This window comes from Sus scrofa, chromosome 5, assembly GCF_054392235.1.
Source record: "Sus scrofa isolate SSC_HxYL_T2T_F1_AM1 chromosome 5, Sscrofa_HxYL_maternal_Yorkshire_Landrace_v2.0, whole genome shotgun sequence".
NCBI classification, from domain to species: Eukaryota; Metazoa; Chordata; class Mammalia; order Artiodactyla; family Suidae; genus Sus; species Sus scrofa.
In genome coordinates, this window is record NC_139387.1 from 57,734,961 (window position 1) to 57,749,629 (window position 14,669).

Below are 14,669 nucleotides of genomic sequence, written 5' to 3' on the forward strand. Positions count from 1 at the left end.
ATATTAAGTAAACAGCATTCATTAAAATAATAAACCAATTATGATGTATTCCAAATTAAATTCTAATGTTCTATGTAGTTGATCACCGTAAACAATTTTCATTGCCTCAATTTTTCCTCAAAGTGCGAAGCCTGAAACACTTGCATCAGAAGCCACAAATCTCATTTTAACAAGTATCCCAGGAGATTATTATGAGATTCTTATCACACTAATATCTAGAGTATTTCCTAGAACTTTTTTAACCATTATTCACAGAATAAGAAATATATTTTATATTGAAACCTTATACATGCATCTGATATTAAGTTTCACAAAATGATATTTACCCTAAGTACACCTTCCAGCTCTGGTACTTTCTATTTCTTTTCCATTCCTTGCTAAAATAATTATGCCACATACCTGATCTCATGACATGTAGCTTGTCATGACATGTAGCTTGAAAAATACTACTCTAGTTCATAGTATTTTGCCTAGCATTCAAGGCTCTTCATAAGTTGGTCCAGGAGTTCCCACTGTAGTTCACTGTAGTTCAGTAGGCTAAGGACCCAATATTATCTCTGTGAGGACCCTGCCTGGCTCAATGGGTTAAGGATCTGGCACTGCCATAAGCTGCAATACGGGTCGCAGCTGCATCTCTGATTCCACCCCCAACCCAGGAACTTCCACATGCCACAGGTGCGGCAGTAAAGAGAAAAAAAAAAAAAATCGCTCTTAACTTACTTTTCTGGTCTTATAACACTCTATTCTCCTTCATGAATTTTATACCCTACAGAAATAGGTATACTCACCTTGAAGTTTTCTTCCTTCTTCCTGCAGTGTCCTCCTTGCTCTTCCATGTGCACATCCAAATTCTACCTAACTTTTAAGTTTTAGCTCATTTTCTTTTCTACACAAAATCATATTAAGATCACTGAAGTCTCCTCTTTTGTCTCCACGGCAATAAACTATATTACTAATATGGTGATATCTCATATGCACAACTGCTTTCCTTCCTACAGATATATATGTACAACATGTATGTGAGGATATGGCCTGAACATGCTAAGTTTGGTGGAGGAAAATAATTGAAAACATGTAAATTAAAACTTTCCCCCAACTCTTCACCCAGTCTGGTAACTTACAAATATATGAAAATAAATGAATACATAAATGTATACAAATTCGGTGATGAAAAATTCCTACTAAGTGTAAACCATCCAGAGGAATTCATGTTTTAGAGCATTTCATGTTTCTAAGTATAGCCATAAAAATTCATTTTAAATTATTTCCACTTAAATTTTTTTAAAAAACTTAAAACTTTTATATTTGATGGTAATAAAAGATTATGTTCAAGAGTAAAATTAACCAGCTTTTCAAATATTTATAGTCAATGCCAAACATTAAAAAAAAAAATTATTGAGCTTTCTGGTTAAGCTCAAGTAAGCAAATAGAAAGAGCAAAGGCTTTTTTATGAGATTAAAAAAAAAAAAACTGTTTTCAAATTTTGGTTCCCTGCATTATACCATGACCCTGGTGAGTCATTTTACTCATCTGTAAACTCGGAGTATTACCCAACCCACAGAATTGTTGTGTAGAAAAAAATTAGATGAGATGAGATTCATGAAGCAACTGACACTATGGCAATTCTTAATAAAAGTCACCATCATTTTTTTCTTATTTTTCTTCAGAAACTAACAAAGAGGTTGTCATCTTTTTGCTCCAATAATTAAGAAAAACCAAAAGGTCAGGAAGAAAATAAAAATTTTTGCTCCTGCCCCAGATGATCTTCTTTAAATAAAAAAAAAAAATTCCTAAAAGTATCCTTTCAAAGTTATAATGCTATTCCATTAGAGGAACATTGATTCTCTGCATTTTACCTGCAAATTCATTGAAATGATTTCCAATATCATATGCCAGGTAGTTGTATCCAGAATATTCATAATCAATGAACTGTACATCACCTATGTGAGACACAAAAACAAAGACATAAGAAATCACATACAGGATCAGAAAATCCCTATGCTATTTGTAATTAAATAGCTTCCAATATTTTGTCTCATTGTACGTGCTTGGTTACATGCACTTCTGAGACAATACAGGGTAAGGCTGTGAATTTTATGGCAATGAGCTTTACAAAATTCAAATTATGTATCTTGGTCAACAGCTTCTTTGTGAACATTAATGTTCACTATACTAAAGAAAAGCCAAAATATAGTCATACTCCAAGACCAAATAAAAGCAAAATATGTCTTTAACCACACGGGGGCATCAGTTATGTAAAAATTTAAGTTTAATTAGAACTGAAAACAATCTTTGGAAACTTAAATATCTATGCAATTTTAACAAAAAATTAATCTGTGATACTCCAACAGTGAATTGACAAGCTATCTACATATGGAAATCAAAAACAGGTTTTCAAAGACTTGAATTTTGTGAACCCTGCTGTTATAGCACTTGCTGATCAACGTAACAACATTCCTAACATAACTACGGTTTCCAATAGCATACTTGATCAGGATTAAAGTGGTTGCTTTATCATTTAAAAGCAAAGTTATAGTTGATTTGAAACATTTCTTAATTTGATGAATTTTTATATAAAGAGATTCCTATTCTAAATTAGTGCCATATATCTATCTATACATGTATATATATGCATATTTAATTATAATTCTTCAAAGACTCTTTTGTTCTGCCAGTCAAGCGACATACTCTGGCTTAGGAACATTTCATTTTTGAGCACTGAGTACTCTGAGGGTTTGGTTCAACAAAGATATAGGTCCTATTTTTTTTAAAAGAGAGATGAGAAAAAGTTGAAGACAGAGAGAAACATTAAAAAAAATAAAAATTAAAATGGGTCACTGTCTACACCAGGGAATCACAAATCCAAAGGCTAATAGGGTTCAACAGTTAAAATGGACACATGAACAGAGATGGCTGTAAGAATAGTTTCTTAGCTGCTGATATTGAGAAAATGCATAGCTTATCTTTTAAAACATGAAGTTGAGGTAACAAAACCAATTCCTGGTCTATACACACTGGCTTTTCCCAGATAAAAGAGCTTTTGAACTGACTTGTGTTGATTCAGATTTACATGTTTAAATTGGGGAGATATGTTGATCATATTCAAACTCTGGAAAAGAGAACAATATGACCAAAAATGTCATGTCAAGTGGAGTATTTTACACAAAAGCAAAAAATTTACTATAACTGCATTTAACATATATATAATTCAAAACTTTTTAAAATAGTCAAGTCTAAAGTAAAATAAGTGAAATCATCGAAGTATAAAAAGCCCAAAATCTATATACATATTGACAAAACAAAAGGTTTTTAAAGGTCAGTGACTACATAAACCACTGCAATTCAACCAATTTAAATGCTTGAATTCACAAAAACTAAACTATCCCACAGAAAATATTAAATTTAACCAAATCACTTTACTAAGCTGCAGAATGGGAAGGCAGAATAAGTTTTAACAGATCACTTTACTAATGAACTGCAAAATGGAAAGTTAGAACATATTTTAAATTGATTTCTAGGCAAGACCACCATCATGACAAAGCAATTACAGCCATGATAAAAATTTCATTTTCAAAAATCATGACCAGAATTACAAATATTACATGAAAAAAGACACAAAATAGTAAACACAGTGATCCAAATTATTAAAATATTATGCTTGAGGAGAGGAAAAAAAATATATAGTACTTAGGGGAAAAAAAAAGAGCAATGGAAATAAACCAAAACAAAATGTCTTTACTAGTTTCAGTTAAGATGAGGGACAAGTGACCTTTTTTCCTTATATTTTAAATTCTTTACAATAAATACTACTTTTAGGAGGAAAAGACGACAGCTTAAAAAGATTAGGATGAAGAGACCAAAGACAATGATTTGGGAAATACCTATATTCACTAGTCTTCAAGAAATCAGGATTCCAGAGGATTTACCAAGTTGTAGTACTAAGCCAACCGAATAGTTTTAATAAACAGTTTTTATATTGCAGCTGTTGACTGCTTTAGCTCTTTAAATACAAATTATTGTAGAGCTCATATTAACTGTAACATGCCAATAAAAATACACAGCCCAGTCCTGAAGCTTACTTTTGCCACATAAACAAAAGCTTCAATTTCAATTTTCAAAATTATATTTAGAATTTGGCAAATATAAGTAAGACGGCAGGTAAAATATGCCTGCTTGCAGAGTAAATACAATTTAAGTAAAGCATAGATCATTTTAACAAAAGTTAAATTCTGTTTCAGTATGAAAATTTTAGCTATGACTTTTTGTAGTAGCATTAATTCATTAAAACTAGCCTTTATTTTTAAATGCTATGTTGAGTTTATAAACAATTAAAATTTTAAAAATAAGAAAATGAATCTAACAAGATACAGATGAGGCTGTTACCAGGCTCCGTGCATGTGAACAAGTGATGCGATAAACCTCCAGTCAGTGCGTTTAAGAAGCACGGGTGCGCCGCCACATGGCAGCAACAATGGCATACCTAATCTGTAGCAGATGAAGAAAATTTGGCAAACTCACATTTTACAAGACACAAGCTTAAAAGGAAAAAAAAATGTTTTTAATCTGCATTAACTATCTTTTCAAACTACTGCAAACAAAGTGGAACTCAACCTTAAATTTAATCTTCTGCAACAAAGTAAAATCACAGAGGCCTGCCTCTATTTCGGGTGCCAGAAAAATCAAATTACTGGAAAATGCTTTCCTACCAACAAAAATTACACAACTTTTTCCTACAAAACTTCTAATTTCTAAAATTTCCAATTATTTATAGGAATATTCATATCACTTTTAATAATTAATAGCTCATATGGCATGACTATCTTGTTAATTGTTTTTTGGGGTTGTTAATTGTCTTTTGTCTTTTAGGGCTGCACCCATGGCACACGGAGGTTCCCAGGCCAGGTGTGGAACTGGAGCTGTAGCTGCCGGCCTACGCCACAGCAACGGCCTATGCCACAGCCACAGCAACATGGGATCCGAGCCGTGTCTGCGACCTCCACCACAGCTCATAGCAATGCAGGATCTTTAACCCACTGAGGCCAGGGATTGAACCCACAACCTCCTGGTTACTAGTCAGGTTCATTAACCTCTGAGCCAGGACGGGAACTCCTATCTTGTTAATTCTTTAAGACAAAGTTTTAATTGGAGATTCTAGGGTGGAAAAGTTAAAATACGCCTAAAATTTTACACAAAATTTTGTGTGTATGTGCATATTCTGAGGAGATTTTCCAGATTCTCAAGGGATCCTTGATCTCTAAAAAAGTAAAGAAACAGCTTTTAGGGCTAAGAGTATATTTTATCTGTATATAATCAGCACATTGACTAGGACCTAATGGGAAAAGCATAAGATTAATGAATAAAACTATAATTTGAATTTTCAAAAAGTACATTTTTCTTTTTATAACTATGTTTCTTGTATACTTTCACACTAATGAATTACACATTCTACTGAGTTAAACTGCTCAAATCTCAGTATAGCTTAAATATAAACAATATTTATGTGAAAACCAAAAAAATTAGTTTGTTAAACTAAGACTATATGATTCATATGAGCCATTAATTTGGACTCCTTTATTTTGTTGTTGTTAAGGAGAAAAGGACAAAGATAAAAAGCAAAATAACCAATGTGAAAACATGAAAACCTTTCCAAATCATTCCACTTGCTCTACAGGGTTAGCTATGGCAGAAAGAGAACAGAAAGGAAAAAGAAACTATGATTACATTAATGTTGGCAAAATGCTTTCTCTTTTACACAGAAAAAGGAAGTATTCTTCTCTGGGAAACTCTGCCTTCATCTCTCACTCTGGTGTCCAGTTACTTTACCCTGGAAGTGTACCCCCTCACTATAATACTCATCATTCTGATTGTAAATATTTCTTTTATGATCTCACTCCTCCACTATATGGCATGGCTTCCCTTCAGGGAAGTAGGAAGAGCAATCCCTAGTACACAGGAAATATTCAAATGCTAGTGAAATAAATGGAGGTTTTGCAGAGAATGCTCAGACACAATGATAACACGTGTTTATATGAGGGTTGGGGTGAGAAAATAAGCATGAAATACTAAGGAACAAAGTGTGGTATTTCTGACATTCTCATTCAAACATATGATTGAACATACCATGGGGCTGAATGTGTGAGTAAAGAACACTAAACCAATACCTAGTTTGGGTAGCTCTTCCTTAATAGTTCAGGTTTTTGTGGTCCATTTAAGAGTATTTTATTACCTGATTTAGAGATATTTTATACTAATAGTGATCTAGAATATAAGTTAAAACAAGATTAAGATTATCCTTCATAAAAATTCCACCCTGGAAAACATAGGTTAGCAAATTAAAAAATAAATTTGTATTTACTTAAATTTCAAAATAAAAAAATACCCTCTCATTAAGACATCAGTAAAATAACCACAACCACAACAATCCCTTTTCATGAATAGTAAAGAGGGTAAGATTTAGAGTCAATCAAGTAGCTAAGAATGGTGACACCCATTTTCTACTTATATTGTTTAAAAAAACCTAGTTTATAATTCCCAGAAAAGCTTTCTTTTTCTTCCACTCATTTGTATTTCCTTAAATAGCTGTAAATCAGCTTCTTGTATTTGTGGACAGAGTAAACAATCAATGGCTGCCATCACTGAAATTTAAAGTTATATATTAGATCTTTACATGAGCTTTTATGAAGAAATGAAGGGAAAACAAGAAACAAAACAGCCACCAATAAACATTCTGACAGAGTATCAAGACATGAGACAACAAACTCAAAGCTTTAGCAATTACTTCTAACAATTACTACAGCAGTTAAAAGATGAGTTGAAATTAAAATAATAGATTTGAAGTCAGTCAATAAGCAATGCTGAAATTTGTTCCTCTTAGCCTAAATTCTTTTTAATTAATTGTTAATTTAAAAGAGGACTAGTAAGTCTTACAGTTCAGGAGTGAACTACTGCTTTGGGTTTTCTTATTATGCAACAGATTCTATCATTTTATCATTAGGTATTCTTTTCTTACCTTTTTAAGATGTCATTTCACTGAAGACAAGGAATGGGCCGCTGTCTTACCAACCACCTAATTCCTGGCACTGACTAACTTTTCAAAAATCTTGACAGCTACCATCAACTTCAGAAAGGAAGCTTACTCTTCTCCCATACTCCTGAGTCCTGTCAACTGACATGATCAAAACAAGTAGAAGCAGTACTACTTCTGTGATGCCTACCAATTCCCATAATATTCGCAGGTGAAAATGCCAATAAACTGCAGAGTGCTCAGTCTTTGTGTATGTATGTACACACACACACACACAAACACATATATATACATATACACTTACTTATATACATTTTTACACTTCACATTAATCACTCAAGTTATAGTTAAGATAGAATCTACACAATGCACTTAAAGACAACCTGAGCTATCATCTCATGCCAATGAAGCGTAAATTCTTCCAGCTTATAACAACCATTTTCCCTTTTTCAGAATCAGATACATTTTGTATAATGCATCCTATAAACATAATACAGGGGTTGGCAAACAATGTGTTCTCAGGCCAAATCCAGCCCAATGGCTGTCTCTACAGTTTTATTGGAACACAACCACACACATTTGTTCATAACTTACATGAACAGTATGTGGCTGTGTTTGTGCCACAACAGAGTTGAATAGTGGAAACAGAGACTATAATATGGTATGAAAAGCCTAAAATAAGTACTACCGAGCCCCATAATATGGTATGAAAAGCCTAAAATAAGTACTACCGAGTTGGAAAATGTTTGCCAACTCCTACCTTGGTATAATAGCTGCAAATGAGTGCTGCTAAGTATCTAGTCTGGTGCTAGACTTTACAGGCATCATCTAAAATCTTCTCAGGAACCATCTCAAGGAGATATTATCTCTAAGTTACAAAAATAAAAAAAATTAAAAAAACAAAAGTTCTAGACTATCAGCAGTATAAGCACTTGCTAGAAATCTGTTAAACATGCAGTGCCCTAAGCCCATCAACAAAAATTCTTGTTCAGATGGTTTTGGATAGAGCCCAAAAACCTCTTTTTCCAAGTACCCTCAGTGATTCTGGTGCAGAGAGTAAGGACCAAACTAAACACTTAATGAAGAGATAAAATGACCTGTCTAATGGCACTTACCATCATATGTGACTGAGCAGGGATTTGAACACCAAGTGTGCTTAGTTCCAAAATCTATATTCGTTTTGACTTCTCTTAAGTTACTTAAGAGTTAAGAGTTTGCTACTCTTTTAAGAGTAACGTATCTGCTTTTAAGAGTTACTTAGAGATTTTTAATCTAGTTACAATACACAAAAATCTAAGCTATTATGATTGAAAAGTACATGCAGAGACTTCATGATAATACAGGATAAATTCACGAAGTGTAAACTAAAACCTGTACTTCCAAGAAATTAAGGGTCTGAAACACACTAAAGAGATACTAAGCTTGATGATGCAAAGGACAGTCCTGTGATTTGCACCTTTACATGTAAAAAAGGTAAAACCCTGAGCTCGAATCACATGAATGACTTAACAAATAATAAGTCAAATTTGTGAACATAATATGCAGCTTAATCATTTATTCTATAAAGAAACTATTTTAATTCCAAAAGACAACACTTGGCTCTTAGACGCTATAACAAGGTAACAAGTTAATTAAAGAATTTTGCAGTGCACATTTCTAATTTTAATAATGCTCCTTGATATTACAATTATAAGTACTAATGCTATGCTACAACTCAAATATACATTTTTTTCTGCTTATTAAATTTACATTTATGTAATTTACTTTTTTAAAATATGAGGTATGTTACTTTTCCTTATAACTAAAGACAAATATGTCAGTCACCTTACTTCAAATCCATTAGCTCTGAATGTGAAACAGAATAATAAAAAGAATAAGCTTCTAGCCACATTTTCATGAGTTTTAGCTTTTACCTGAACAACATTCCAACCATGTTTTCTTAATGCTTACGTATCAACTAATCACATAGGGTTCGATTTTTTTAAAAAAATGCTGCAAAGTTCAAATGGACAGTATAAAACCAGTGGTAAGAAAAAAATTATAGAATATCTCCATAACTAACACACAAATACAACCACAAAGACAAGAAACAAAAAAATGGTACATAATAGACTTCTATGAATTAGGGCAAACTCTAAAAACTATATCAACATAATACACTTATTGAACTGTGAGCTCTGTTCTTCTGTGTAGGGAAAAAAAATTAAGACACAAAAATATGATTTAGGTAACCCTTGGTAAAATAAACAATGACAATCTTGAACTCTTAAAGCCAGACTGAAGCATTAATATTTTACTTGAAAATGAGAACTTTTTCATATCACTATCAATAGTTTAGATAGGCAACTGGTTAAATAAAAAAGTAAAAATTGACTTTTTATACCTAAGACATAGTAATCTGATTTTTTTGGTCCCTTATATTTTAGTTTATAAGCAAGTTTGTTCTGTGAAATGAATATGCCAAAGAAACTTATAAAATAAAAATATGAAAAGTTAAAATTATATTCCAAAGGAAATAACAGATTCTCTTAATTAACTTGCAGTTAAAAATAAAGCTGAGTGTCCACTTCAAAAGTAAGATGAAGACCCTCACTTGAAATTCCATTACATAAAATAATGTGTTGTTAGATCTTGCACTGAACTTAAAAGCTAATACATCACTTTAATGTATAACTAATATTCTTGTCTCATAAATGGCATTGAGATTTGGTTACTAATATATAATGTAGTATATATATACTATGATAATTACATACAATAAGTGGATAGTAATAAATTAAAGGACACTGTCAAGTATTTGATGTTTTAGTGTACAACTGAAATTTTAGCAAAATGATTCCATGAAGACTTCAAGACATTCGAAATAAAGATGTTGGCTCAGAAAACTTTTTAAAAAATAGAATCTCTAGTCTACATTAGAATATCAAATATAGAAGGTACTTAAGCATGTTTTGGAAAATACGTACTTAAGTCTATGATCCTTGACAGTGTTCTTTGGTTGGTTTTCTTCAAGTTAAAGTCAGTTACAATACCGACAATACTTTACAATATAAAGGCTTTTGCATTACAATAGTCTCAGCTTACAATCTGATAAGAATGGTCATAAATAATAATTTAATATAATATGACCACTTAGTCAGAATTCTTTGGCTTTAATATCTTCACAATAGCACACCTGAATTCAAAATAATCTTCCAACTATAATACCTATCTTCAAAACTGGTTTCCCAAAAAATGCAATAGCTTCAAAGTTTCAAAGAGACTTTTTGAGTTAATATTAATCTTTCAACCAAAACTGTATTTTAAATTTCAGTTTGGTACTGAAGGGCATCTACCATTTAGCAACCAAACCTCAAACCACTTTATCCAATAATATAATACAGCCATGTGTCTCTCAATTATGAAAACAGAGAATTTGAATACGGCAAGATAGGAACAATCCCAAAAAACATTTCACAAAAAGTATCACTGTCTATACCTCAAAAACTATTAAACAATTTAATAGAGTGTCTTGATTATTACTTTAGTAGATAAAATTTCTGCAACTACAAATAAAATTTCCTTCATCTGTGGCTCTCTCCTTAGCATCAAAATATCTAACAAATCAGTGTAATAAACAGATAATAGGAAACCTGGAAACATATTCGTTTCTAATACTGCTGTCTTCCTCCCACCCAAAACTCAAAAAATTTCTGTGTTTATAATGCAGTGCAATGTTATTTGGTTTTTCAATAAATCCCATGACAAGCAGATACATTTTCAAACCATGAATTACCAAATATTTACAGTTAAATTTATAAACAAAGTTGTTTTATCATTTTTTCATTTTAAACTCTTTAACAGAAACCAAAAACTGTTTCTAATAAACCAATTCTAAGAAACATATTTTATACAAATATATAGAGAATATATATTCCTAATTTAGCAGATACCATGACTCTGTAACCAAAATAAAACAATGATGACTTCATACATGTTTTTAACCTTTGCATTTGAATTAATTTACTGACAGAAAAATTAAAGGACCATTAAGAACATAAAGAAAAAACTTTACTTACTGCTAAAGTCAAATACCTACCTTGTTTCTCATTGTAGATTATATTCTTACATAATAGGTCATTATGGCAAAGCACAACTGGTGAGCCCAGGTTGGAAAGAATGTCCTTCATCCAAGTCATCTCTTCCTGAAGAATCTGAGGGCTTGGGATATCACTTAGGAATCTTTTAGTTTAAAAAAAAAAAAAATTGTTTATGTTAATGACATTTTTTTGAAATTTCATTAAAACTAAAACTTTTTTTTCTTTTTTTTCCTTCCAGTTTTATTATGATATAATTGACACACAGTACTGTATAAATCTAAAGTGTTCAGCATGATTTAACTTACATAGATCAGGAAATGATTACTACAATAAGGTTAGTGAGCATCCACCATCTCAGATACAAAATAAAAGGAAAAAAATGTATTTTTTTTGTAATGAAAACTCTTATGATTTACTCTCTTAACAATTTTCCAAGAGTTCCCACTGTGGCTCAGTGGGTTAAGAACCTGACTAATATCCACGAGGATGTGGGTTCAATCACTGGCCTTGCTCAGTGGGTTAAGAATCCACTGCTGCAAGCTGTGGCATAGACGGTGGATGAAGCTTGGATCTGGCATTGCTATGGCTGTAGCATAGGCCAGCAGCTACTGCTCCAATTCAACCCCTAGCCTGGGAATTTCCATATGCCACAGACAAGGCTCTAAAAAAAAAGACAAAAACAAAAACAATTTTCACATATAACACATAGCAATGTTAGTTTATCATGTTGAATATTATCGAAACTTTTGACTACTTTCATCCAATTCCCCCTTCCCCACACCCTACCTCTGGTGACCACAGATCTGATCTCTTTTTCTCTGAATTAGTTTGGTTTTGAAATATAAATGATCTACAACACTATATTACTTCCTTGTGCATGACATAGTAATTCGATATTTCTATACATACCAAAAAATATCTGTTAATAAGTTCTTTCCATTTATTTTATTTATTCATTCATTTATTTATTGTTTTTGCTTTTTTAACACTACACCTGTGGCATATGGAAGTTCACAGGCTACGGGTTGAATCAGAGCTACGGCTGCCGGCCTACACCACAGCGGCAGCAACGCAGGATCTAAGGTGTGTCTGCAACCTACACCAACAGCTGACAGCAATTTCAGATCCTTAACCCACTGAATGAGGCCAGCGATGGAATCAACATCCTTATGGATACTAATCAGGTTCATAATCTGCTGAGCCCCAACAGGGAACTCCAAGTTCTTTCCATTTAAATGCAGAGACTTCTCATTTAAAACAAGCCAGTTATTTTAGAAGTTGGAATAAAGCAAAACCATTATAATAAACTTAAACACGATTAAAAAGAAACTGAGCCACGGTTAAAATGCAGGGCAGAAAACTAAAAAATTTATCATTACAAATTGGGACAGAGGAGTAATATATATTAGCTAATAACTAACATTTACTAACACTATTCTAAATGTTTTAGATTTATCTCTATTTGATAGATGGGAAAACCAAGACACAAGCTTAATAAAAATAGGTTTAAGTATATTATTTAAAGTTATAAAGATTGTCCATTAAAGAACTAAAACATCTATTTCAAGCTTGGAAGGGTGAATGCAGCTAAATCACATTTGAAACTCAACAGATTATCCACTATTAATGAACCAACTCATTATATGATAATCATACAATTGTTAATCATATAAATATTATGATATTATATGATTACCATATAGCATACTCATCTTTACAGAGAATTGCCTCAGCAGTCAGACTGGGAAAGGTGGGAGTTAGTACGGCAAACAAGATTAGCAATTATGGCTTTTTATCCTACTCTTTTCTGTACTGTTTATTATGCTGTATTTGTAATAATTTGATAAAAATAAAATGGAACAAAAATAAAATGCTATTAATTCCTCAATAGCATCATTAGACTTACAAAATTGCTGTTTGTCTACTTTCTTTTCTTCCCTTAATATTTCAAGCCAAGTTCTTTTCATTCTTTCTCTATACAGTTTCTCATATTACCCCTTACATTTCCATTATTTTTCAACACAATACAGATTCTATATCACTGAATTTACTTTAATGAATGTACCTATTAAGGTGGCTGCTACCAGTATTCTCCCAACTACTGCATTCTCTTCCACACATAGCTTCCAATAGAAATCCTTATATGAGCTTTTTAAAATGGTGTAATTTTAGAGTTCCCATAGTGACCCAGTTAATGAACCCAACTAGCATCCATGAGGACGCGGATTTGATCCTTACTCTCGCTCAGTGGGTTAAGGATCCAGCGTTGCCATGAGCTGTGGTGTAGGTCACAGACATGGCTCGGATCCCACGTTACTATGGCTCTGGTGTAGGCCAGCGACTACAGCTTCGATTTCACCCCTAGCCTGGGAACCTCCACATGTTATGGGTGTGACCCAAAAAGACAAAAAAAAAAATAAAATGAAAGGGCAAAATTTTCAAGAATTTATTTAAAAGGTACTGAGTTGAATGGAAATAATAGGACTCAAAGGATTATTAACATAATTACAATCATGTACAGACAAAAAGAAATGAAAGATATGAAAAATGTTTTTAATATTTTGATATATTTAATGTTTTAGTTGTATATTTTCTACTGGGACAAGGTGCTTTTGCTTTTTTATTTAAGCATATCATATCTCCAGCTTTGCCTGAGTATCACTAACCTCAAGGATTTAAAGTAACCTTCTCTGAATAACAATAACTATAATTTTTAAAATAGCAGCTATTATTTTTCAAGCATTTATTTAGACAGGCACTTTTCTAAACAATTTATATATACTAACTCAATCCTTATAAAACCCCTAAAAGGTAAATATACTACCCTTATTATTTCCATTTTATGGAAGAGGAAACAAGTAACTTCTCCAAGGTTACCCAGCAGAACTGTTAATTGGCAGAACTGAGATTTGAACTCAGGCAGTCTGGCTCCAGAGCCTTGTAGTCTTAACACACAAAATACCACACTGCCTCTCAACTCTCTCAACCATTGCCATCTACTTCACTATTTTAAAGTGATTTTCCCTTTCTACCTGCTGATCTTCAAGAGCCTAGTAGAAGGCAGGAGGCAAATGGAGCTCACTCTAGGGACACAAACACTGGAAGCAGTCATTCTGGGGAGCTCATTCTACCAGGAGAACACTGGTGCTGACAGGCACCACTCTGGAATCCTCCTTCTAGCTTATTAGCACCAGGACCCACCCCTGCTCCAGCAGACCAACTTTAGGACACCTACAGTCCCTCAGGTGGCCACCGAGGGAGCCCCAACCACCAGCAAAATGAAAGCTTTTAGACACCCCAGAACCCATAGCCAGCTATGCCAGGAACCAGCTCTGTCCACTGGCGGGCTGATACCAACTCTGGGGAATCCCAGAGCCCTTCAGCCAGAGACCCAGAGACCTGGCTCCACCCAACAACAGAGCAGCATTAGGCCCAGGAGCCTATGGGATCTGGGTCCTGTCCTACTAGCAGGCTGACACTAGATCTGGGACCTCTGGCCCCACAACCACCTACCCCAGACAGAACTGAGTTCTACCCACCAGAGGGCCAGCACCAGCCCCATTAAC

At 33.2% G+C, this 14,669-nt stretch overlaps 1 protein-coding gene across 4 annotated transcripts in view; it reads right to left on the reverse strand.

Moving 5' to 3' along the window:
- The window catches only part of ETNK1 (ethanolamine kinase 1), a 55,818-nt gene that overhangs the window by 12,983 nt on the left and 28,166 nt on the right, over positions 1–14,669 (reverse strand). The window contains exons 4-5 of one of the 4 annotated variants that reach the window (XR_014803728.1): positions 11,103–11,245; positions 1,857–3,109 (exon numbers count right to left, since the gene is read on the reverse strand). Coding sequence is in view for 1 of the 4 variants with exons in the window: in XM_021092211.2 (XP_020947870.1) it covers positions 1,857–1,940; positions 11,103–11,245 (227 nt within the window). In the remaining 3 variants the exon portion in view is untranslated. The other 3 variants (XM_021092211.2, XR_014803726.1, XR_014803727.1) reach the window with 3 other exon arrangements.